This window comes from Pseudorasbora parva, chromosome 23 (assembly GCF_024679245.1).
Source record: "Pseudorasbora parva isolate DD20220531a chromosome 23, ASM2467924v1, whole genome shotgun sequence".
NCBI lineage: Eukaryota > Metazoa > Chordata > Actinopteri > Cypriniformes > Gobionidae > Pseudorasbora > Pseudorasbora parva.
The window spans coordinates 8,231,625-8,254,918 of NC_090194.1; the positions used below are offsets into that span (position 1 = coordinate 8,231,625).

Below are 23,294 nucleotides of genomic sequence, written 5' to 3' on the forward strand. Positions count from 1 at the left end.
AAAAGTCCAACAACATTGGTGAAACATTTGATATATAACACGAATAAAAAACACCAATGAAACATTATATAAGAACACATGAAAGAAAACCCAAAAGACAGAAAATGTTTTTAAAAAGAAATATTATTTTATAAGTGTGGAAGACTTTGTTTCCAAAAGGGGAAAAGCAGATTGATCTCGCCAAGTGTTTCAGTCAGTTGAATTTTCTAATTATTTAATCACTGAATGTTTTTTTTCCTGAGTTATAATTAAAAGGTTTCCTTTTCCACGTCTTGATGTATATGTAATGCACAATAACCTAGATATTTCATTGACAATCTAACTGCATTGAATGTGCTGGAATCACACATTATCAACATCATCCTCTCCATGAACACTTCTGAAATCCCCCATTCATTAAAGGCCATGGAAAGCACTAAACATGTTACACAGAAGAAACAGATGCAGTAATGTCCGTAAGTACCTTAACCAACATTCATGAAAGACCCTATTGACAAACACAGTGGAAAGTGGGTGCCCACTGTCAGTTATCAGTTCTGGGGCCAACAGGAGCTGAGAGCCAGCCGGATTCGATAACATATCAGCATGTGTCAGAACAGGTTGGGATAAAATCGCAGACCTTCTACTGAATCGTCTCGGCACAAGTGACCCATTTTTTCAGCTAATAACAACCTGTGTAAGAGAGAGCAATACATCAAAATAACGTGAAGACACTTGAGGGATGAATTATTAATGAAATATGGAAAGGGGTGTCTCCTGTACCTTTCTTTAGCGAGGAGAACTGACAGTCCCAACAGCTTGGCAAACTCTTCAGCAGTGAGGGAGCCTTTATCAGTCACCTGGGATAGGAAAAAGAGAAGGAAACCTCCATTAAATCAAATGGATTCTCACTAAAACCACCATTTTGTGTTTTCAGATTATATTGGACTGTAAAATCATCATTATCACAATACACTGACTGAAGCATTTTATTTATTACTTATTTATTCACAGTAAAGAAAAAACATATTTATACAAACATACATTATAAATAACTAAATAACCTACAATACAATAGCTACTACTATTCGTGTTTATTATATATATATATATATATATATATATATATATATATACATATATATATATATATATATATATATATATATATAGCATAGTGCATAGTCGTAGCTATTGTATTGATATTGATATATATATCTTATACTTTACACAGCACATCTTTTTTTATTTAATAGTTTGTTTTTTGCATTACGGTAATGACAATTATTTGGGAAAATCTTAACTGTTACTTTGAAATTTTAATGGCTTTATTTTCTTTGAGCAAAATCTAATTTATGATACATATTTTAGAGTGAAATATGACCCAAGTTATGATCTTGACAGGTTTTGTAAGATTCCTCAATATACCAAATCTAATGGCTGAAACAATGTGAATTGAGCAATAATTGGCATCTCATGTCAAATGATTTTCAAATATGTTTGCTTTGTATTTCTGAACAGTCCTCTTTTTACCACATCTGTTTTGGACTCTTTAGGGATGGAAATTTCTAATCTGACACGCCTCACAGTCCAGCTCTTTGACCTAAAACACCACCCCAATCACATCTGCTGGTTGTGTCTTGTCCAAAAACACTTTGAAGGTGGTTAATTTCATGCAATATCTAGGAGAATGAAATGGGAACCTTCTCTCACTCTCCTGACCATGACCATTTAATAGAGGAGGAAGAAATTGGCTGTACAAGTTTGTGGTTATATATCTGATCCAATTTCCACTTTAATAACCCGTAATTAAACATGACAGAAAGGTTTTGCATAATGTTTGAGCGGTCACATAAGTGATTTCACAGATGGGGGAAAATGATGGCATGACACTCACGTTATCTAAAGCTGAGGCAATCATTTCCTCTTCACTGTGGGACTGGAGCTGGACCACCATCACCCCGCTGTCAAAAACTCGCAACCTGACAGGGAAAGAAAAATGTGGATTTTGTTGCTGCTTACTTAAGAACCCAACAAGACATTATTGCTTCATAATCTAATTGTAGGCAAGCTAACTGTGGTTTATGAGTCAAATGGTTGTTTTCTTTTGTTTTGAAAGGTGGAAAATGCAGCCAACAGACAGAGGGCGGACATGGGTCGTGAAAACAGGAAGTCTGCCAGGAAGTGGCTGACCGATCCCACGCTGACCTGCTTCTGCGCACAAAGTCTTGCTTGCAAAGACACATGCACATTCGTTCACAATTACTAGCGCAAACACACACACAGATATAAATGCTCACACCCTTACCGTAGAGGAAGCTTCAGTGACTCAAACATCTTGCAGGCATTGACCAAGTCCTCTGGAGAGAGAAGCTGAGAAGAAATTTGTGAGAGACATGTTATATGTCTTGAAAGGACTCATACATAAAGTAAATTAAAAAAAAACTACTACTGTATAACTACATAGATCTTTACGCATGTTTCATATTAGACATTTCATAGAAATGTAATGACTCTAAAAATGTGGTGTACCCAAGTGAAAGGTAAAAAAAAAAACGTTTAGAAAATATTTTAACTAACATGAGAATAAATCTCATTGGTTCTTGAGGAAGCTCAAAGGTGCTGCGTAACACGAGAATGAACCTCATTGGTTCTTGCTGAAACTCAAACGTGCTGCATAACACAAGAAAGATCCTCATTGGTTCTTGAGGAAGCTCAAACGTGCTGCATAAAGGCCCTTTCACACTGGACATGATTTTGACGTGCGAATAATAATTCGAATAATTCGCGCAATGTTTTTTTTCCACGATCAGCTGTGTGTGTAATGAGCGCTTCCACACCGAACGTGAATGTGCTGAGGCGAAAAAACAACATTTATTTTTTCCGTTTCGATGTCGATTTTTTTTTTACTCTAGCGGCGACAAAAACGGCTTCAACCAATCACATAAAAGGAAACAAAGGTGACGAAATGTCCAGTTGATGTCACAAGCTATTCAATCAACTTTAACTTTTGCCAGGCATGGCATTTCTCATGAGATTACAACTGTAAGCTGTACAGCTGCAGCTGTGTTTGCCCACTGTATGATACAGACAGCAATAACTTAACTTTAAGTTAGTATAATAACTTATAAGTTATTACCTTTTAAAAATAGTTGATTTTTTTCTAAACATTGTGTCCGCGATTATGGAAAGTGAACGTGTTGCCATCAGTAGGCTACGTCTGTGGCACACAAATGTTTACATGTGACTCGACTGGAAACATCTGCTCGGATTGATTGATTCCCTGAAGTGCGCGGTTTGTCTCGTCAGATGCGCTGCCGTCTCTGGAGGAGATCCTCAAATTGTCCCACAGACTTTAGAAAGTAAGTGCAGAACCGGCCATGATAAAGTTTTAGCTCCTGTTCAAGATTAGCATCCCCCCCTTCAGACTCTGTTCTTTAAGACTGGCTGCACCCAAAACCTTCCTCTCGGTCCTTTAAATAAAATGAAAAGCTCGTCTTCACTGAATGATCTCAGCTGTCGCTGCGAATGTTTTGGAATGTTGGAGCTCTGAAACGTCGCAAATTCGTGTCGCGGCTGATGTGAATGGTTTTGACGCGAAATATTCGCTTATTCGTTACGCTTTTCCATTACGCGTCCGGTGTGAAAGGACCGTAACACTAGATTTAACCTCATTGGATCTCAGATTTCATCAAAAAGATCTTCATTTGTGTTTTGAACGAAGGTCTTACGGGTTTGGAATTGGAACGACATGAGGGTGAGTAATAAAATGACTCAATTTTGTGGGTGAACTAACTTTAAATTCTGCTGACAAATAAAATGAATTACGGAACAATTACAAATGTTGTGATGAAGAGAACAAGCAACAAAACAAAATTAAGTGGCCTACAGCCACTCTAAAAAGAAATAAGTAGTAAATAACAATATAAATAAATAGATGTATATACATAAAAAAAAGTATAAATACATAAAAAAAGACAGTAAAACAAAATAAGAAAATTCTCTTTCCACCCATAGAAGTCTAATCAGAAGATTCTGATGTATATTAATAATTTTAAATTCAAATTGTATAAGTTATTTAGAGAGCTAGTTTTACAAAACGTGGTGATATTGACATATACATGCAGTTCAAACCAATGCCATCATTCTCGGATTTCATGTGAGAGTTTGCTCTCTACTCTCCAGATGGCTGTGCCATCATCATCTTCACTCTTAATGCTGCTGGGAATGAGATCAGGATCAGATCTGATTAACTCTATGTAAAGACACACTGATGCTGCTGTCTTGATTGTAGCTGTCCAGGTTCATCTTACCTCCATCCCACGGGCTCTGTTCACCAGACAGTACACTTCAGTGAGGGCCATCATACCTCCACGCTCCTACAGAGACAGTAAAAATGAAGATCAGTAGAGGCTAACGAAGTCTATGGAAGGAAGGATAATATTGACATAATGACATACTGTAAGACACAGCCATCTAATCTCATCTACAGCCAGCTGATTATTATTGCAAATTAAACAAAAATTATTTTGAGAAAATGATGAGCTGACTATATACACTATTATGATTAATACACAGCTACTCACCAAATAAAATCAACAAACAGGTATGAAATATTAAATTCAGTTGCAATTACTGTACTAAAAAGAATACAGTCTATACACTAGCATTCAAAAGTTTGGTGCGGTAAGATTTTTAAATGTTTTTGAAGTCTCTTATTCAAGGCTGCATTTATTTGACAATTAAAACAGTAATATTGTAAATTATTGTGACAATGTGAATAACACTTTTACTGTTTTTACTGTAATTTATTCCTGTAATCAAAGCTGAATTTTCAGCAGCCAGTCTCCAGTGTCACATGATCCTTCAGAAAAAATTCTAATATCGGTGGTACATTTTTCAGGATTCTTTTGATGAATTGAAAGTTAAAACCAACTGTATTTGTTGTAATACAAATCTTTTGTAACATTAGAAATGTTTTTACTGTCATTTATTTGGTCCTTACTGACTAAGGGCCCTATCATGCAAGTGTTTTTTGCTAGTTTCTGCCCAGCGCAGTTATCAATTTCACATCCAGCGCCACATAAATAGCTTATCCACTCGCGCCCAGGTGTGTTCAGGCGCATTGTTGGCTCGTTACTATTTTGAGGCAACTGAAAACAACTGCACCATTGACCAAAAAATCCCTGGTCTAAAGTCAATCGTGCAGTATTTTTTGTGTTATTTAAAGGGTGTGTTAGGAATATGCGTCTATAGGCGGGTACAACGCGCGTACACTATGCTTACTACACAAGCAGATGTTAAACATTAACACATTTTTAAATATATATATATATAAAAAAAGGGAATCCTCTCTGGAGAAGCGTTCGTTCTTTCTACTTGCCATTTATATAGCTAATCCCCCATGGTGCAAGTACAACTGGCTTTTAAAGCGAATCGGAGATGAGACTCTGATTGGGTTATTGCACGTTACGCCCAAAACACACCGATGACTCATTACTCATTGAGACTAGATGCAATCCTTTTAGACCTTTTTTTTTCTGTCATTGAACTAGCAAAAGTGGATTTGGACATCATGCACTTAGATCATTAAAATAGGGCCCTATTGACCCCAAACCTTTGAACAGGTATGTATATGCAAATATATAGGGCTACTACACTATGTAAAACTATTTATAAGCATGTTTCATTGAAATCATCGCGATTTATATTAACATGCACAGTACCTCCAGTGGGGCTTGCAGCATGTCTCCCAGCTGTTTGGCGAGTTGGATGTGGTACTGTGTGCCAGAGCCATGTGTCTCTCTGGTCACTGGGTTGGCTATACCCATACTCAGCAAATAAGACTTGAAACGGATGGTCTGTCAGAAGGCACACAGAACAAACATGACTAATTTAATTGCAACTGTACACTAAATATATAGCCTACTAAGAACGCTGTGAAATTCTAACAGTCAGTTTTAGCATTTGAACTTCAACATTTCTGCAGAACAAACTGCATCTACTCATTTTGAGATGGGCCAATGTTTTTTCCTCTTCTGATTGTGGACTTCTGTAATAACAGGTCATTTTCTGTCCAATAAATATTTATATGTGTCCATTTGGATGCAATCCTGCACTTAAGACACATGCACCATATGCGCTCTGGTTGGTGGATCTCAATCCTGGCAGCTCGATTCTAGGTTCTATTTGTGTCACTATCTAATTTCCCAGCCCTTGACATCCCTGTGCAAAGTGTATGTTGCGAGCCACAGGGATTTCTGAGCTCTGTGTGGATTACACTGCCAATGTTTTCCAAGCTTTGGAATTATAGACACTCCTCCACTGAGCCAGAGAAAACGACAAATATACATACATGATCAAATGTATTATTTTATGCAAAAGTAAAAGGATTGATAGCTACCCTATTATAGGCATATATGTGCATATGGAGGTTGAATAAAAGTATACACATAGCAATAACGATACACATTGCAACTGTTATCTACATGTAATCTAAGAAAGCCTATTAACTTAAGCAGGATAAAAGCAGTAATAGACTTTGAGGAGGAAACAGCCTTATAAAAAGGCAACAACCTCCACTTACAAGTTCATATGTGTGTATAGACTACCATTCAGATGTTCAAGACAGCAAGATTAAAAAATACTTTAATCAGCCTTAAATTGTTTACAAGTGACAGTAAAGACATTTATAATGCAACAAAATATTACTATGTCAAATAAAAGCTGTTCATTTTTAACTTTCTATTTATTAAAGAATACAAAAAATGTATGTTTCCAAAAAAATATATATTAAGCTGCACAACTGTTTTCAACATTAATAATACTAAGAAATGTTTCTTAAGCACCAAATCAGCATATCAGAATGATTTCTGAAGGATCACTGAAGACTGGGGTAAGGAATTCAAATACATTTAAAATATATTCAAATCAAAAAAAGCTATTATAAATTGTAATAATATTTTCACAATATTACAGTTGATCAAATAAGTGCAGCCTTAGTAAACAAAAAACATTTAAACAATTTTTTATTTTAAAGCTTACTGCCCCAAACTTTTGAATGGTAGTGTATAAAATCCAGTGTGTGATTATTGATTGGCTAATGTTTAATGTTATTTGATTGGCTCTTTTCCCCCAGTGAAACACTGGTTCTCCTCAGGGTCTTTAAGCTCACCTCGTCTTCTGTGATGTCACCCTGTTTGTCTTTGATTTTGTTGGCAATGGATCTGGAGAGCTCCACCATCTCTTTGGCCTGTAGAGGAAGATAGTGAGTCACTGAAACAAAACTGATAAACCTGATCATGGCCTGCCTGAAAACAGGATGACCCACCGACCTACTGAGTGACTGACCTTTTCCATTAGTTTACTGAGATCCTCAAAGGCCTGAAATAAGAGACAGATATTAGAATGGAAACGTGAAAGAGATGATATCAAAAATAACTCTTTATCAAGAGTCAAAAATCACCTGTAAATAACTGGGTGTGCCCACACCTAACAGGATATCCCACCGCTGTGCACTCTCTTTTTATCTTTCATTATAGCTATGCCAGGAAACTAATCAGAGCTATGAGGTCATCTAGCATTAAACACAGGGTGCCGTTTTCCTTTAACATCAGACGCCCCTCAAAAGGGGGCCACGGCGCCCAATGGCTTATTTCCAGCTACTATTCCAGAGCTTTTTAGGTTAGATATGACTACCTGTATGTCTGTTTCTCTTTCTTACCTCAGAAATGTTTTTATCTGTCTCTTTTCTTTTCTCCTCCAACTTCCGTTCAATGCCCACAATGCCCACTGCGCGTGTCCTTCCTGCCTGCAGAACCAGAGAAAAAAAGAAGAGAAAAAAATGAGCCTCACTCTTTGTTAAGCACGCACACACATGAACAATACCTAAAAGAAATATGCAAACAAATAACAAAGGAACAGGAAGGAAAGGGTTTGCCCAGGTCACTGTTTTCAAGGCCATGGCCTGTTCCTTACAAGACACAATCTTTAAACAACTGCCATACAAATGTGAAAGTTTTTTATCATATATCAAATAAACTAATATATCTAAAGTAAAACATCATACACTGCCATTGAAAAGTTTAGGGTCTGTAACATTTCTAATGTTTTTAAAATAAGTTTCTATTGCAATTATTTGATCAAAAATACAGTAAAAACAGCAATATAGGTAAATATTATTATAATTTAAAATATCTGCTTTATATTTGAATATATTTAAACTTTTTATTCCTGTGATGGCAAAGCAAAAAAGCCTTAAATGTCACATGATCCTGATTTGTTGCTCAATAAATATTTCTTATTATTATCAATGTTAAAAAGTAAAAACATATCTGATTCTTAATATTTCTGAGATAAATGTTTTTCAGGATTCTTCGATAAAAAAAAAAAGTTCAATAAAAAAAAGTTTGATAAATAAAGTTCAAAATAACAGTATTAATTTGCAATTCAAATCTTTAAAATTCTGAATAAAAGTATTATCTTATTTCAACAACTACAAAAAAATACTGAACAAAAACTTTGGATGTGAACAGCATTGTCACAAAATAGAAATAAAAAATAAAAAATACAACAAATTCTCCAGAAGGAAACACGAGGCATTGAGAGTCACTAGCCTGACAAGCCAGACCCACATCAAGATGTTTGGTCTGGAAACTCTCCATTCACAGGGCTCAATCCGAGGGGCGGGATAAACAGTTGTCTTTCAAACTCCCTCTGCACGCGATAGGATAGTGCTACAACCAACCAGAACAACGCGGAGTGGAGCTAATTGATAATTAAACTTTTGCTGTAAAAGCTCTTCCAGAGTCGCTGTAAAAGCTGTTTCGAAAGACCGCTGTTTGCCAGCTTCTTTGTTTACAAGTAGCACGCAACTCTGCCGGCATTATGTTAAGCCCCGCCCACCGACTCTAGACACGATGTGATTGGCCTGATCCCAAGGGTCTATTGAGAGTTGCTAGACTACACTCGCTTCAAATTAGATTTGCTGCCTTTAGGGTGCGTCTAGATTTCTAGGCTAGGGGTAAACACTTTTTGAATTTGAAGATCAAGGTAAATTGTACTTAGTTTTGGGAAGTATCTTCATTTGCTTCAAAAGGGCCGTACAAAATATAAAAATTTGCACATCATCCTTTTAAAACGTTTTTACCCCCAGCTCTCAATGCATCATGTTTCCTTCTGGAGCATCAGTGAATGTTTGAACCTTTTGTAATAGTTATGTCTGAGTCCTTCAATTGTCCTCAGTGTGAAAAGATGGATCTCAAAATCATACAGTCCATGCTGAAGAGTGTTCAAATATGAAAAAGGTGCTTGAAAACTTAATAATTTGCAAGACCTGGCGGATTCTGAAGCACACTGGGTAGTTTAACTGTTCAGGACAAACAAGGGAAGGGACCCATTAACAACCATCACAAAACAAAACAAAAAAACAGCTGTGGATCATTCAGGGAACGACACAGTATTAAGAATCAAGGGTATATAGACTTTTTAACGGGGTCATTTTGATAAATTTAGCAATTATTTTAGCTTGAGGACTATATGTAAACATTTGTATGTAAATTCAAGACAGTAATAGATTAAAAAATAACATTAATTTTGTTTGATCTCTCTTACTTTGTTAACAGTATTCAGATTCTGCAAAAGGGTTCACATACTTTTTCTCTCAACTGTAAATAACACTAAAATGATACTAGATAGTTATAATAATACTTATGATTTCAACACATAAATATTTACAAAATCATGCACATCATTAAAAGAAAATTAAAAAAAAAATAGATTATTTTTTTAATCAAAACATTACGTATCCTTTAAAGTCTTAGCTTACCTTGGGTCCTGTTCCTGTGGGGATCGGCTGTGAGACGGGTGTATTCTCCCATCGCTTCTGAGTCATCTCTTCTGTTAGACGCCTGTAAAACTACACACCAAACAGCACGTTACCTTATTAACACCATCCTAACATCTCACCTGCTCCGTTCCTGTCTAAATGTCACAACTGCTTATTGCTTATGCCTTGAACTGTATTAAGCCAGATTTAGTAGAGTAATAAGCTCCAAGCATCATCTCAGTTGAAATATTTCTGTGACATCAATCCTTCAGATACTGACCTCAATCTGGCCATGTTCCTTGAAGGACAGCTTTATATAAGAGTACTTGCTCTGCTGGTATGGGCCAGCCTCCTTATTTTCAGGGGATGGATACAGGTGAATTACAATCTTGGCACTGCAGGGTTTGAAAGGCAACCATTTAGTTTTAATATATAGATTAATAAGCAGATTTACAGGGTGTAGCCTCCAATATTACAATAGTATGTTCCATATGTCAGATGTCTTAATCACCTCTTTCCGATGCCTGCTGCTTGCTCCTCAAAGAATATGACCTGTGACAAGGGTATGCATATACAGCATTCCTACAGAACAACATAATAGAGATAATAAAAAGGTAAGCAAATACACTGTGCTTTCAAATGTTCTCTGTTTAAAGCCAATGGGAAGAAAGAGAAGATGATGATTCAATTTAAGAGCAGAGAAAATATACTGAAGATGAAATTACATGATTCTTCTGGTCTCTCCAGAGGAGGCGATGGGTACTGAGAAGAATGATTCCCACATCAAGTTTAGCCTGACAATGAAGAAACGGAGCATTAATATACATTATTTACCGTATTCAAGTAAAGCATATCTTAATATTGTCTTCTAGGTAACATTTTACAATAAGGTCACTTTTGGTAATGGTATTGTATTCAAAGTAGCATGAACCTTGCTACAGTAGCATGAAGTGCATATCACAATACGATATTATTGTGATACTCCAAGACATATGGTAAAAGCCAAGGTTAACTTTTTTTTTATTTATTTTTTTTTTTACTGTTGATTAAAATGCTAAATTTTGTATTTGGAGGTGTAAATGAATAGGTTTGGACTTGGTGTTGGTAACCCAATGCACAGGACAATAGTGACACCAGAATAAAAAAATACTATATTACCAAAAGTCTTGGGACGCCCCTTCAAATCATTTAATACAGGTGTCCAATCACTTCCATGGACACAGGTGTTTAAAATCTAGCACCTAGGCATGCAAAAGCTTCTTCAAACATTTGTGAAAGAATGGGTCTCTCTCAGGAGCTCAGTGAATTCAAGTGTGGTACTGTGATAGTTTGCCACCTGTGAAATAAGTCCATTCATGAAATTTGTAGAAAATTCACTAAATATTCTACAGTCAACTATTAGTGGTATTGTAACACAGCAGAAGAAATTGGGAACAACAGCAACTCAGCCACAAAGTGGTAGGCCACATAAAGTCAATAGCTATAGACCCCCAACACTTTGTGTGGCCTTCAGATTAGCTCAAGCACAGTTCATAGAGAGCTTCATGGATTGGGTTTCCATGGCCGAGCAGCATCCAAGCCTTACATCGGATGCTGTGGAGACGTGTTCTCTAGTCTAGAGTGACGAATCATGCTTCTCCGTCTGGCAATCCGATGCGTCAAATGCACTTCTAGAAGAATTGTCAAAAATTCCCTAACCTTTGTGGAAAGCCTTCCCATAACAGTTGAAGCTGTTATAGCTGTAAAGGGTAGTCCGAATCCATATTAAACTCTACGGATTAAGAATGGGATGTCATTAAAGTTCATGTGCATGTAAAGGAAGGCGTCCCAAACCTTTTGGCAATATAGTGTATCCATGATTCTGAAGCTGAAAATACAGAATTATTTTAGACGAATATGCGAATTATTTTAGACGAATATGCTTGCACTCTGTCACTGACTAGAGATTTTTTTTTAAATAATGTAGGACACTTTTTAGTGTTGGTAACACAAAACATTTGGCATTATTAAGACCCACACATATTTCCCCTTTCCATTATTATACACTGTATTCAGTAACACTTTAGTATGGTGAAAACATATTAAATATGACTTTTGCCTAAATAAACTCCTAATTTACTGCTTATTAATAGTTAGTAAGGTAGTTGTCAATATTAGGTATTGGGTAGGATTAAGTGATGTAAAATATGGTTATGCAGAATAAGGCATTAATGTGCTTTATAAATATTTATAAACAGCCAATATCCTAGTAATATGCACGCTAACAAGCAACTAGTTAATGTTTCCTTAAATAGTAGTTTGATGTAATACTGACACTAAAACTCTGTAAAACTTAATTTTTTTTTGCCGCACAGTAATTTTCATTTTGGATGAACTATACACAATACAGACTGTCACTATCCACGATGCATATTGTTGCAGTTTTGTATTGCAATATATTGTGACATTATATATTGTTGTTACATCCCTAACTAAAAGCGAAAAATACATTTTTACTACATTTAATAATCCTTGTCAATGATAGTTAATAAAAATGCAGTTCATCATTGTTTATTCATGTTAGATGAATACAAGCACTAATGTTAACACTACTTTTAGTTCTAAAAACGTATTTAGTAGACTAACAAATGCTTTAAAGCACTGTTCATTGTTAGTTCATTAACTAATGTCAACAAATGAAATCAATGTAAAGTGTTAGTCTTCTATATTATACAATTACTAATAAAAAAAAGTGTTTGCTCTTTTAATAGCATTAATAAGCAACATGAAAACGGCATGATATAGAATATAATTGTGTTGATCTATAATCGTATGCATCATTGTCAATACAAATCTTCCACATGGTTGTCATTTTATAACTTTCAGTTGAATCCACATTTACTCTATTCACGAATTAAATAAGTTACCTTGTCTTCCCCATCGTAAAGTCTCACTCCTCTTTGTTGGATTACTAACGTTTCGTTCATCTCAAGGAGCCCATTTGTCCAAACAAATCTGTCCATTTTTATCAAAATAATAAAACAAAAGTGAATACCAGAACTAGAACATATTACACATAAAGCTGCAGTTGTTTACTTCCGCTAAGATGTCCGATAATGCGCCTGTTTGACACATATGAAAATCCATTCAAAACTTTATTCTCCTTTATTCTCTAAATTGCTTTAAATATACGTTATATCAAGTCATACAAATACAATGAACAGTGTCAATTTTTCTGGTTTTCAGATTGTGAATATTATATACATACATAATTTGTTTGTTGTTGCTAAAAGCAATTGTAATTTTTTTTTTGAAAAAATGTGTGGTTAATTAAAAATAAATAATGTACAAAAATGCAATTAATAAAAAAATAAAATAAAAAAGTCAACTCCTCAAGGCACATTTATAAACACTCTTTCATCTCGGGGTCCTGACAAAGATAGTCGCACACCGACTGCAGCCTTTAGCATCTCTGCTAAACCCCAACAATCAGCGAAGCTATTTTACAATAATCAAAATTAGCGGCGTGGACTATGATCTTTAATCATCTCAGCGATTTTTTTTAATTGTACAAGCGTGATAAAATACTTGCCTGTCTGTGAAGAATTATTCATATGAAGAGTGTGTGGATTTAGCTCTGGACTATTGTTGTTCCTGTCAATGATGCCAGTCTGCACTTAAAGAGACCGCCAGCCTTCTGTTGGACCGGCTAAACCTTTCCGAAACGATTTTGGGTTCACTAAAAGATTAGATTATAAGCACAATTTTTGTATATTCAAAAAGGATTGCTGTGAATATTTAAAAAGGGTTACTGCATGAAGTTTCCCATCAGCAGGTGAATGAAGGTTTGTCATTGAGATGCCGTATAAGAGGGATTGATAATCAATACAGTGATCAGAGAAGCGACAGAGAAGATGGACAAGAAATCCTTTGATATCGTTTTAGACGAAATCAGAAAGGTACCATTTTTTATTTACAGAATAATATAGGTTATGTTCTGTACGGAGGCAGGGGTATTATTATTGAATAAGCAACAGAATGTAACATTAATATTGTCATATTTTCCTTTGTTATGAAGTGTGTTTTGACGGATCAACGAATCAAAGCTATAGAGCAGGTTCATGGGTATTTCTCCAGTGAACAGGTATGTTGACTCCAGGGAATTGTAATTCTGCAGTATTTTACATCTGCTTACCTATCAAACTTCCTTCCTTAGGTGATTGACATTTTGAAATACTTCTCCTGGGCAGAGCCCCAGATAAAGGCTGTCAAAGCCTTGCAACATGTAAGAAGGCTGCTGCTGCTTCTTCTTTTTCTTTATCCACAATCTTGTGGCATAATTTAACCACACAACATGTGTTTTTTCCTTCAGAAAATGGTTGCTATACCAACAACAAAGGCTGCAAACATCCTTAATTGTTTCACATTCTCAAAGGACAGAATTATTGTACTGGAACTCATAGCTCTGTGAGTTACACACTACAAATCAGCGCACATTAAACAAAATAAATATAATCGAACATTGCAATATGTAATGTGTTTTTTATAGAAATATTTCTGATGCCCAAAACTACCGTCCTGTGGATGAGGCATTCCGTATTCATCTCTCTGAGAAGAAACGTGCAAAAAAAATCCTAGAGCAGGTAAAACTTACTCCTTCAAGTGGCTTTACAAACAAACTCTTGGCTAACTCTAGACTGCATCGAATGAATGAGGATTATAATGCAGGGCATGTCTGTAATTTGTTCAGGTGTGTAAAGTGGGATGTAAAGCTCCGGTGGCGATGATTTCATCCTGTGGGATGATCCCAGGGAACCCTTATCCCAAAGGCAAACCCAGTCAGGTCACAGGAACATTCCCTGTGAGTTCCTTTACTTAAAACAATATTTAAATGCATATTGTTTAATTTAGCTATTTAAAATCAATTGTGGCTTTTATTGAAACTATCAAGGGAATTCCTGCTAAAAAGGATGGAGAGGATGCAACCCTGGATGGAAAGGGCATTGCTGCGCGCATACTCGGACCAAGCAAACCGGTATGTTTCTCTAGCCAGATGTTAATGGCCAAACATACAGTGGTGGCCCAAATTATTAGAACACGTGGCATGTTTAAGAGGTTTCAGTTGTTTTTGTTGAATTGGTCATTACAATACTCATACAACGAATGTAATATTTACAAGTCAGAGATGGAAATCTCCTGGAACATTGAAAATGTTGGACTGGCCCCCTCAACCTCAACCTTTGAGAACATTTGGGGCACGTTGGAAAATTAAACTGGACAGATCTATTGTACGTTCAAAGGAAAGCGTTTGGCATCAGTTGCAGAAGGCATGGGATAACATTAGTGTTGAAGTTCTCAGAGGAAATATACTGACACTGATGAAGAGATGTGCTGCTACAAAAGGTGGACAAAATATTACAAAAGAAAAGAAGTGGATAAAAATATTACGACTTGCTTCATCTGATATTTGATGGTCAGAGCAACCATCTGCATGATTCATGAACATTATGAAATTAAATGTTTTGGAGGCAAAAAAGGTCAATATTTTCTGTCAGGTCTTCTAATAATTTTGACCACCACTGTATTTATTCTTTGAAAGCTTTTGATGCTTCATTAATGACGAAGAATACATCATGTTATCGTGGAAAATGGATAGGTCTCTTTGATATCATATATTTATTGCATCCATTTCTATTTTTCCAACAGTCACCATCAACATACAATCCACACAGACCTGTGCCCTATCCTATCCCGCCCTGTCGGCCGCACGCCACCATTGCTCCAAGTAAGACCCTTTTTCTTCAGATTAGAAAAGAAAATTGATCAAGAATAAGTTGTCTGGGAAATGGACAAGAAATATGTACTAGGCCGTGTATATGGCAGCAGTGTCTGTGGATGCAGAATGTTCTTACCCTCTTCTCTGGATGCTGCTCAGGTGCGTACAACAACGCAGGTCTGGTGTCAGTGGGTGGGGTCATCACTGCCAGTGTGCCACCCCCACCCTACCGAGCCACTCTCAGTTCGGCAGGTACAATGTGCAGTTGCTGTCGCTAGCACTGTGTGCTGCCTTTAACTGCTGCGACGGCAATGTAGACGCTACTTCAACATGGCATGCTTTAAATCTGCCTGTGGCACCTATAGCATGCAGTATGATCATGCTTATAACTCTCTCCAGTTCATTCTTTACTGATCTAACTGAGCTCATATGGTCATTTCCATTTGCTGCAACTGATTATAGAGAGCACAAATTCTAGAATGCATCTTCTTGTAACATGTCATGCTCACTATGCAGTATTTTAGGAATGTAAAACTGACTTGTTCGCTAAACTGGACAGCCTATTAGAGTTCTCTTGCTTTCACCGGTGGCCAGATGCTGATTCTACATGTCAAATTGGCCAAAAAAACCCACAGGCAGTATCCGACTAGAGCCAACGGTGCCGAACACAAGTCGGCCGATGTTCAAATATGGCATAACGTTGCCTGAGGGCTTGGTGCGTCCCTGGCTTTCATTTTTCCACCCAAAAATGAAATTGATGTCATTAATGACTCACCCTAATGTCGTTCCACAACCGTAAGACCTCCGTTCATCTTTAGAACACAGTTTAAGATATTTTATATTTTAGTCCCAGAGAATATGCAGTCTATGCACGCTTTACTAGGAATCTCTTGAAGCATCGAAAATACATTTTGGTCCAAAAATATCAAAAACTACGACTTTATTCAGCATTGTCTTCTCTTCCATGTTCCTCAAATAAAGATTCAAATGGTTCATGAAGCAGTGTATCGATCAATGAGTCGGATCGCCAATGTCACATGATTTCAAGCAGTTTGACACGCGATCCAAGCTGCTGAAATCACGTGACATTGGCGATCCGAATCATTGATTCACTGATTCATGAACTGTCTGAATCTTTATTTGAGGATTGAAAACAAACGCAGAAGAAAAGACGATGCTGAATAAAGTTGTAGTTTTTGTTATTTTTTGGACCAAAATGTATTTTCGATGCGTCAAGAGATTCTAATTAACTAACTGTATAGTGTGCATAGACTGCATATGCTCTGGGACTAAAATCTAAAATATCTTAAACTGTGTTCCGAAGATGAACGGTCTTATGGGTGTGGAACGACATTAGGGTGAGTCTTTAATGACATCAATTTCATTTTTGGGTGAACTAACCCTTTAAAGGCATTTGCAATAGAAGTAATGTGCAAAAAAAAAAAAAAGAAAGTACATAATTTCTTATTATAAAAGGTGCCATTTTGCAAAAGTTACAATTTACCAGCTTTGCATTGTCATGATAAGAGTCATTGGATATATTATTTTTATTATAACTACTAAGAATTAGTATTTTTACAAACTGAGGGGATGAGGGGACATTTTGTATTGAACCCAGAACACTTCTTTGCCTGGATTGCTTTTATCACAAGGGGGCACTGTGCCATATGTTGTCTGTCAATGTTTGAGCTTGAACGCTTGCTCTGTTGCATTGCACATCTTATGGTGCTGCTAAAAGATTGGGACACTTCCTGAATTCTCTCTTGCTTTCTTTCTAATGCATCTAACAATAATATACTTAAATGCATGTAGTGCCTGAGTCTAAATTTAATGTGGGTTCTTTTAATATTTCATTGTGCTGATTTTTTTTTTCATATTTCCAGGTTACAGCCGACCTGTCAGTCAACAAAATCCAATCTCCAGCATATCTGGCACACCTGCCATTTCTCCTCATAGCTCCACCCCATCTACTCCGGTCACCCCTCAGCCTCAGCCTACCACACCAATCACTCCAGTTTTCCCAGGCATGGTCCCATCCCAGAACCCTGTAACCCCCTCCCCTACTCCTGCCCCCTCACCCTCCGTCATCAAAGGACCTCCTGTGCCAGCTGGCTCTCCCCATATTGCCTCTAACTCCAGTGGCCACACTACACCAGTTCCCTCTCCGTTCCCTGGCATGCCTTCTGGTAGAAACACCCCTTCAGTCATCAAAAGTCATACCCCGTCTGGAACACCTTGTGGTACACCCGGGCCAAGTACAAGCATCCCTCCTTCCCCCTTCCACAATGCACCCCGTTCTGAAACGCCTTCTGGTTGCCTCACACCTACTGCCAGGGCGACTGGTGACCCCATGACTCCTCATGGAGCTATGGGATTACCCTCAAAGAAGGGTTACCCACCTTCCTCAGAGTCCCAGTCAGTACTTTCGTTCCCTGGCACTCCCTCTACCCAGTCACATTCAGTTATCCGTAGTTACACACCCTCAGGGATGTCCTCTCACACTGGACGCTCTACTCCCAACATGCAAGGTGTTGGTGGATTACCAGTGGCTCCTGCTGCTCCTAGTCCTAAACCCTCTCCTGGACTCTCCTCCCAGGCAGCCATGAACAGCCCTGCTTTCTTTAGCGAGCAACATGCCAACTCTATGGCCCGACACGGTGGCGGTAGCGGAAGCAACAGTCCTGTCCCTTCTGCTTTCAAAGGTCCCTCTCGCTCTGGCACCCCTTCTCTCAGCTCTCTAGTAATGCCTAACTCTGCTGTCCTTGGCCGACCTGTGGGCATGGCCCATGGTTCCGCCTCACCACAGTCTTCTTTGCCCAGCTCTGTACCCGGACTGCACACTTTTTCCTCAGCTCTGAGCTCTCAGTCTGGTAGCAGCCCTGCTCCACATTTTTCAGCAATGTCTCCTTTTTCCGGAGCCCAGTCCTCCATTTCCACCCCGTCCACTCCTACTCCCCCGGTCTCATCTGTATATTCTGGCCTGACTCACTCTAGTGCTTCCACTCCCTCTCCCTTTGGCCTGGGATTGACCACAGCTCCCTCAGTATTTCCGGGTCTTCCTCCTGGTGCAAACCCTGCCTTCCCAGGGTTTGGTGGCTCGGGGCCCCCTGCAGCAGGTAGTCCGGTGCTGTCCTCCTTAATGGGGCTTCCAGGAGCCTCTTCCTCAGTAGCCACCGTTGCACCTCTCCAGGCGGCAGCAGTCGCAGCGGCCGCCGCAGCAGGAGTCCCCTCCTCTTCTCCTGTGCTTCCTGGATTCGCCTCTGCGTTCAGCTCTAACTTCAACCCTGCTCTGGTTGGCCAAGCTGGGTATGTTTTTTCCTTCTGTTCAATTACTTTGCATGATCAGTCTATGATATGGAAACAACAGTTTCAAAACCTTGTGAGATGCCTACTTAGTCCAGCACAAAGGCTTTTCCAAGATGCAGGAAGCCAAAGTTATGTATACATTTCATGCAGTACTGAAAAGTATCAATAACAGCTCAATATAATCCATTTTATTCAGTACTTGTGTGTTATGTATTTTTATGCTTAGAGTATTGTACTGCTAGCTTAACAACATGCTAAAAACTATTATAATCAATTACATATAAAGCCACTGTGAGGTTTCGTCTCAGTTACACTCTAAAAAATGCTGGGTTGTTGTAACCCAATGTTGGGTCAAATATGGACTAATCCAGCAATTGGGTTGTTTTAATCCCACGGTTGGGTTAAATATTTGGTTAAAACAACCCAATCGCTGGGTTAGTCCATATTTGACCCAACATTGGGTTGTTTTTTACTCAGAATTTTTTAGAGTGTAGGATGCTTCCTTAGAAGGGCTATAGCTCCTTTTACACAGCAATCCCAAAATACCGGTATAATTCTGTGATGTCAGTCATCGGGAATTTAAACACTTGCTCTTAAAAACACAAGACGGGCATAATAGTATCCAACTGCAGAGACATTCAAATTCTTGATATCAACAATTGAATTTGAATGGCAGCACATGGTGACATTTCACTTGTGAAAAAACAATTACTGATATCAAGAATAAGTTTTTACTAGTTGAAATTTAATTGCTGATATATAAAAAAAATGGCATTTTAACTAGTGAAAATCGAATCGTTTATATCAAAAGTTCATGTCCTGTAAATTAATAAAAGTCAAAACGGCTTGCCATAGGTCACTGGGTTTGGAACAAACATTTTCCAGTTGATATGCTCTCTGCAAAGTACAGAGTCTATACTTTCTATTCTTTGTATTATCATAGTCATGTGTATTCGTCAAAGAAATGGTAAAACCGTCAAAGTAAACCACAACCACAGAAGTATTTTATGGTCATACGGCTGATTAACTTAAAGTTCAGATAGTGGGTCTCTCCTTAACTTATAATACATGTGAATTATTATTATTGTCGTGTGCATATATGACATAGCTTTTCAGATTGCACAGTTGACGATTGAAACTACCTAACAAATTCTTTTGATGGCAAAATATAATCATTAGAACTGCATTATTAATAGCCTTCTGTAATGTTGGCTAATGTGTTACTCAGGCTGACTGGAGGTCTCCAGGCACCTGGAGGTGCAGCTTTCCCAGGGTTGCTGTCTTTCCCCCCAGGGATGCCCAGCTTCTCTACAACAGCATCTCCTGCTGCCCTCTCTGGTCTGCACAACTCTGCCATGCAATCTGTGCTTTTGCAGGTAGAGCACACATGCTGTCTGTCTCTCTCTCTGTCTGTCTACATTTATTGGAGACTGCAGACTGCTAATCGATTATTAACCCTCTGTGGTATTTTATTTTTTAAAAATAAGTTTTTATTACAAGAAAATGCTTTACTCATACAATCCTAAAAAGATTTTCAAGGGAACACAAAGTTTAAACTTGGGGAAACTGTACTAAAATGGAAAATGGTCAAAATGTTTCTTTTCTTTTCTATTTAAATGTATATTTCTTTTAGAAATGTATAGATCAATATACTTAGGACTCATAGAAACCAATCCCTATCATTTCCTATAATTTGGCTAACTCCCCCTTACTCTCATCACATGGAAGAGCTAACGCTGCACTCTTTCTATTAATCTTTCTGTAAAATATTGCTGTATTCATTTTCTGAAAATATTTTTTTTACATAAGTACAACTATACTATGATAAACACTGCAATGTGTTTTAACTGCAATCATATTGTTGATGCTACTATCTATTAAAAAATCCCTATGGGGAAATGCATTACTGCAATTTCTGTCACGTGAGGGTGACGGCGGGAAAGAGTTTTAGAGGGACATTCAAATGTTCACATTGACTACCTTAAAGGACAACTCCGGTGAATTTTTAAGTTTATCTTGATCGTTATACCTTGGTGAGTACAGTCTATAGAGAAAAAAAACTAACCGGATTGGTGCTTGCAACACGGAGCTATTACAGTTAATATCCAGAGCCCGCCCTCAGCTAAAACGGCAGCTATGGGGGCATAAACGTAAAGGGTGTCTTTGTGCCTCTTAGCACACATAAAATGCAATTAAAATGTCTGTCCAACATGAACAGGGCCCTTGCATGACAACGAGATGCGCTTAGCCACTTAGCCATTGTTTAAATTCACCTAAATATTTTTTTAGATGGCTAGCTGTGCTAATTTCCTATAGACTGTACTCAACAAGGTGTAACGATCAAGATAAACGTAAAAATTCACCGGAGTTGTCCTTTAAGACCTGCCCTTTTAAATCCCACAGTGCAATTTATTGTATTTTTTTTATTTCTGAATATTAAGGAAATTAGGAGAAATGAATTGTTGCCATATGGCAACGTTGTACCATAAAAGGTTACTTCACTGATTTAGCATTTAGCTTTATATTTAAACTGGGTCATTAATGTAGTAGAAATGTTACATTATTTTTGAATGTGGTGTCTTATAGCCTGAGAAAAGACAGAAAATGTATTTTTGTCTCATGGGGATGAAAGACAACAACTCCCAGAATGCACTCGCTTCGCTGGCCAACGAGGCCCCTCCCAAAGCCACCACTACTGGATCACTTGCCCACCACATTAATTTTCATAAAATCAGTTCAGTTAGAGAACAGACACTACAATTAAAATGTATATGCTTTGTACAAATCGCTGAAGTAGCCCTTTAAAGGGTCACTTGCGATTATTATTATGCCTATTTTTATGATTATGAGCAATATTTTTGGAAGAATTTGCTAACTCTATGCAAATGTTTGTTTCTTGTGTATGATTGCAGGCTCACTCCGCATCAGCGCTGGACAGTTACCCTCCCCAGCCGAATGGATTCACTAACTACCCTGCAGCCACGGGCTCGGGCTTCCCTCTGCAGCCTGGCCTACACCCATCACTGGGCTGGCAGTAGTGCGCAATAAGAGGACAGGCATATCAAAAACTGTGTGTGTGTGTGTGTGTGTGTGTATGGGCATGTTTTTGTGAAATATGAGGACACAAATGTGTATAATGACATGGGAATGGGTATTACAAGGAGAGGGTAAAATATGAGGACATTACCCATGTCCCCACTTTTCAAAATGCTTATAAATCACTCAGGATGAGATTTTTTTTTTTTTAAAGTAAAAATGCAGAATGTTTCATGTGATGGCAGGGGGAGTGTAAGGGGATAGAAAATATGGTTTGTACAGTATAAAAACCATTATGCCTATGGAATGTCCCCATATGTCACAAAAACAAATGTGTGTGTGTGTGTGGTTTGAGTAAAAAATAACTAACATTGTGGACCGTGGTGCTGTGCATGAAAAAGGCGTGTCTTAATGCAAACCAATGTGGCAGCTCTACTCTCCATTCATTTCCTGTAGAAGAGACAAACTCGTGGTATAGTGCTCTGCATTAGCAGAACATCAGTTTGATTGACTTTTGAGGGCTGGATTGAGTATTATTTTTTGGGGGTGGGGAGTGTAAAAGTAATCAGGGCTTAAGTTTGTTTGAGAATTATGATCATTTTGAAAAATGGATACTAATTAATTGCTAAAATAATTCATTTGAAATATACACCAGTAAATGAACTGTGAATAGTGTGGGTGTCTAAATTTGAATATACTTTTTTTTCTTCCGTATCATGAAGTAGTGAGTTAACCAACCTTTTCTTCAGATGTTTATTAAATACTGTACGTGTAAATACCCTTTGAGATTGGGTAAATTAGGTGTTTGCTCTTTGTACTGTAGCTGTTCTGGGTTTTAATTTCCCCCCAAGTTACCTTGCAGATGTCTCTATAGGAGTTGTTTTGCTACTCAAAAGTGACTTTAGCGTTACGGATTTTACACTGTTGTGCAATTTTGCTGATATTAAGGTCAGAACAATGATTTTTGCATGTATGCAATATATGTAGATCTCAGAATCTGTGGTACTCACATTTGTTTTCACTATATATTATAAAATATAATAAAGAATATGGTAGGTTTAGATTAGTATGTTCTAACGGCATAACAAAATAAAAGCTCTTTTCTTAGACTTTCTTTGTTTTGTCTTTATTCAGCTTTTTATTTTTTAGTTAGCACTGGTTTATAGTGAGATATCAATTGTCAGTTCAGGACTTTCCAGAATGACCACAATACCCACAGCAACATTTTAAAATGAGATTCAATGCAAGTAATCACTACAGACAACCAAATTCATATAGATTTGCTACCTTCTGCACTCATGTATAGATTTATTATTAAAAAGTTAATTTGGTGAAACAGTCGGTTTTAGTTACCTGCTATTTATTTATTCAGAAACATGATATTAATTCACC

General features: G+C 37.5%; 2 protein-coding genes across 3 annotated transcripts; one reads left to right on the forward strand and one right to left on the reverse strand.

The window, feature by feature from the left end:
* Positions 1-105: 105 nt before the first annotated feature.
* Positions 106-12,889, reverse strand: vps36 (vacuolar protein sorting 36 homolog). Its single transcript, XM_067433990.1, has 14 exons — positions 12,712-12,889; positions 10,531-10,599; positions 10,317-10,387; positions 10,086-10,200; positions 9,806-9,895; positions 7,703-7,789; positions 7,330-7,362; positions 7,154-7,231; positions 5,706-5,840; positions 4,293-4,358; positions 2,288-2,352; positions 1,877-1,961; positions 763-839; positions 106-672 (listed from the first exon to the last, which is right to left on the reverse strand). Exons 1-14 carry the CDS (start codon positions 12,805-12,807, stop codon positions 591-593), a joined length of 1,149 nt encoding a protein of 382 aa, XP_067290091.1. The 5' UTR covers positions 12,808-12,889; the 3' UTR covers positions 106-590.
* Positions 12,890-13,217: 328 nt separating this feature from the next.
* Positions 13,218-22,438, forward strand: proser1 (proline and serine rich 1). Of its 2 annotated transcripts, XM_067433467.1 has the most exons (12): positions 13,218-13,743; positions 13,863-13,928; positions 14,001-14,069; positions 14,157-14,251; positions 14,334-14,427; positions 14,535-14,645; positions 14,736-14,819; positions 15,491-15,569; positions 15,720-15,812; positions 17,444-18,866; positions 20,095-20,242; positions 21,779-22,438. In XM_067433467.1, exons 1-12 carry the CDS (start codon positions 13,699-13,701, stop codon positions 21,902-21,904), a joined length of 2,433 nt encoding a protein of 810 aa, XP_067289568.1. In that variant the 5' UTR covers positions 13,218-13,698; the 3' UTR covers positions 21,905-22,438. The 2 variants fall into 2 exon arrangements, with proteins under 2 accessions (XP_067289568.1, XP_067289569.1); XM_067433468.1 differs by lacking the exon at positions 15,720-15,812.
* The last annotated feature ends 856 nt before the right edge of the window (positions 22,439-23,294 follow it).

Bases quoted from the DNA above. Each gene is read 5' to 3' on its own strand.
- proser1 (XM_067433467.1), top strand. From the start codon at position 13,699: ATGGACAAGAAATCCTTTGATATCGTTTTAGACGAAATCAGAAAG. The intron at 14,646-14,735 runs GTGAGTTCCTTT...GAAACTATCAAG, and splicing joins AGGTCACAGGAACATTCCCT to GGAATTCCTGCTAAAAAGGA. The intron at 15,813-17,443 runs GTACAATGTGCA...TCATATTTCCAG, and splicing joins AGCCACTCTCAGTTCGGCAG to GTTACAGCCGACCTGTCAGT.
- vps36 (XM_067433990.1), bottom strand. From the start codon at position 12,807: ATGGACAGATTTGTTTGGACAAATGGGCTCCTTGAGATGAACGAAACG. The intron at 10,600-12,711 runs GTAACTTATTTA...CTTCATTGTCAG, and splicing joins TTTACGATGGGGAAGACAAG to GCTAAACTTGATGTGGGAAT. The intron at 673-762 runs GTACAGGAGACA...TCTCTTACACAG, and splicing joins GTTCTCCTCGCTAAAGAAAG to GTTGTTATTAGCTGAAAAAA.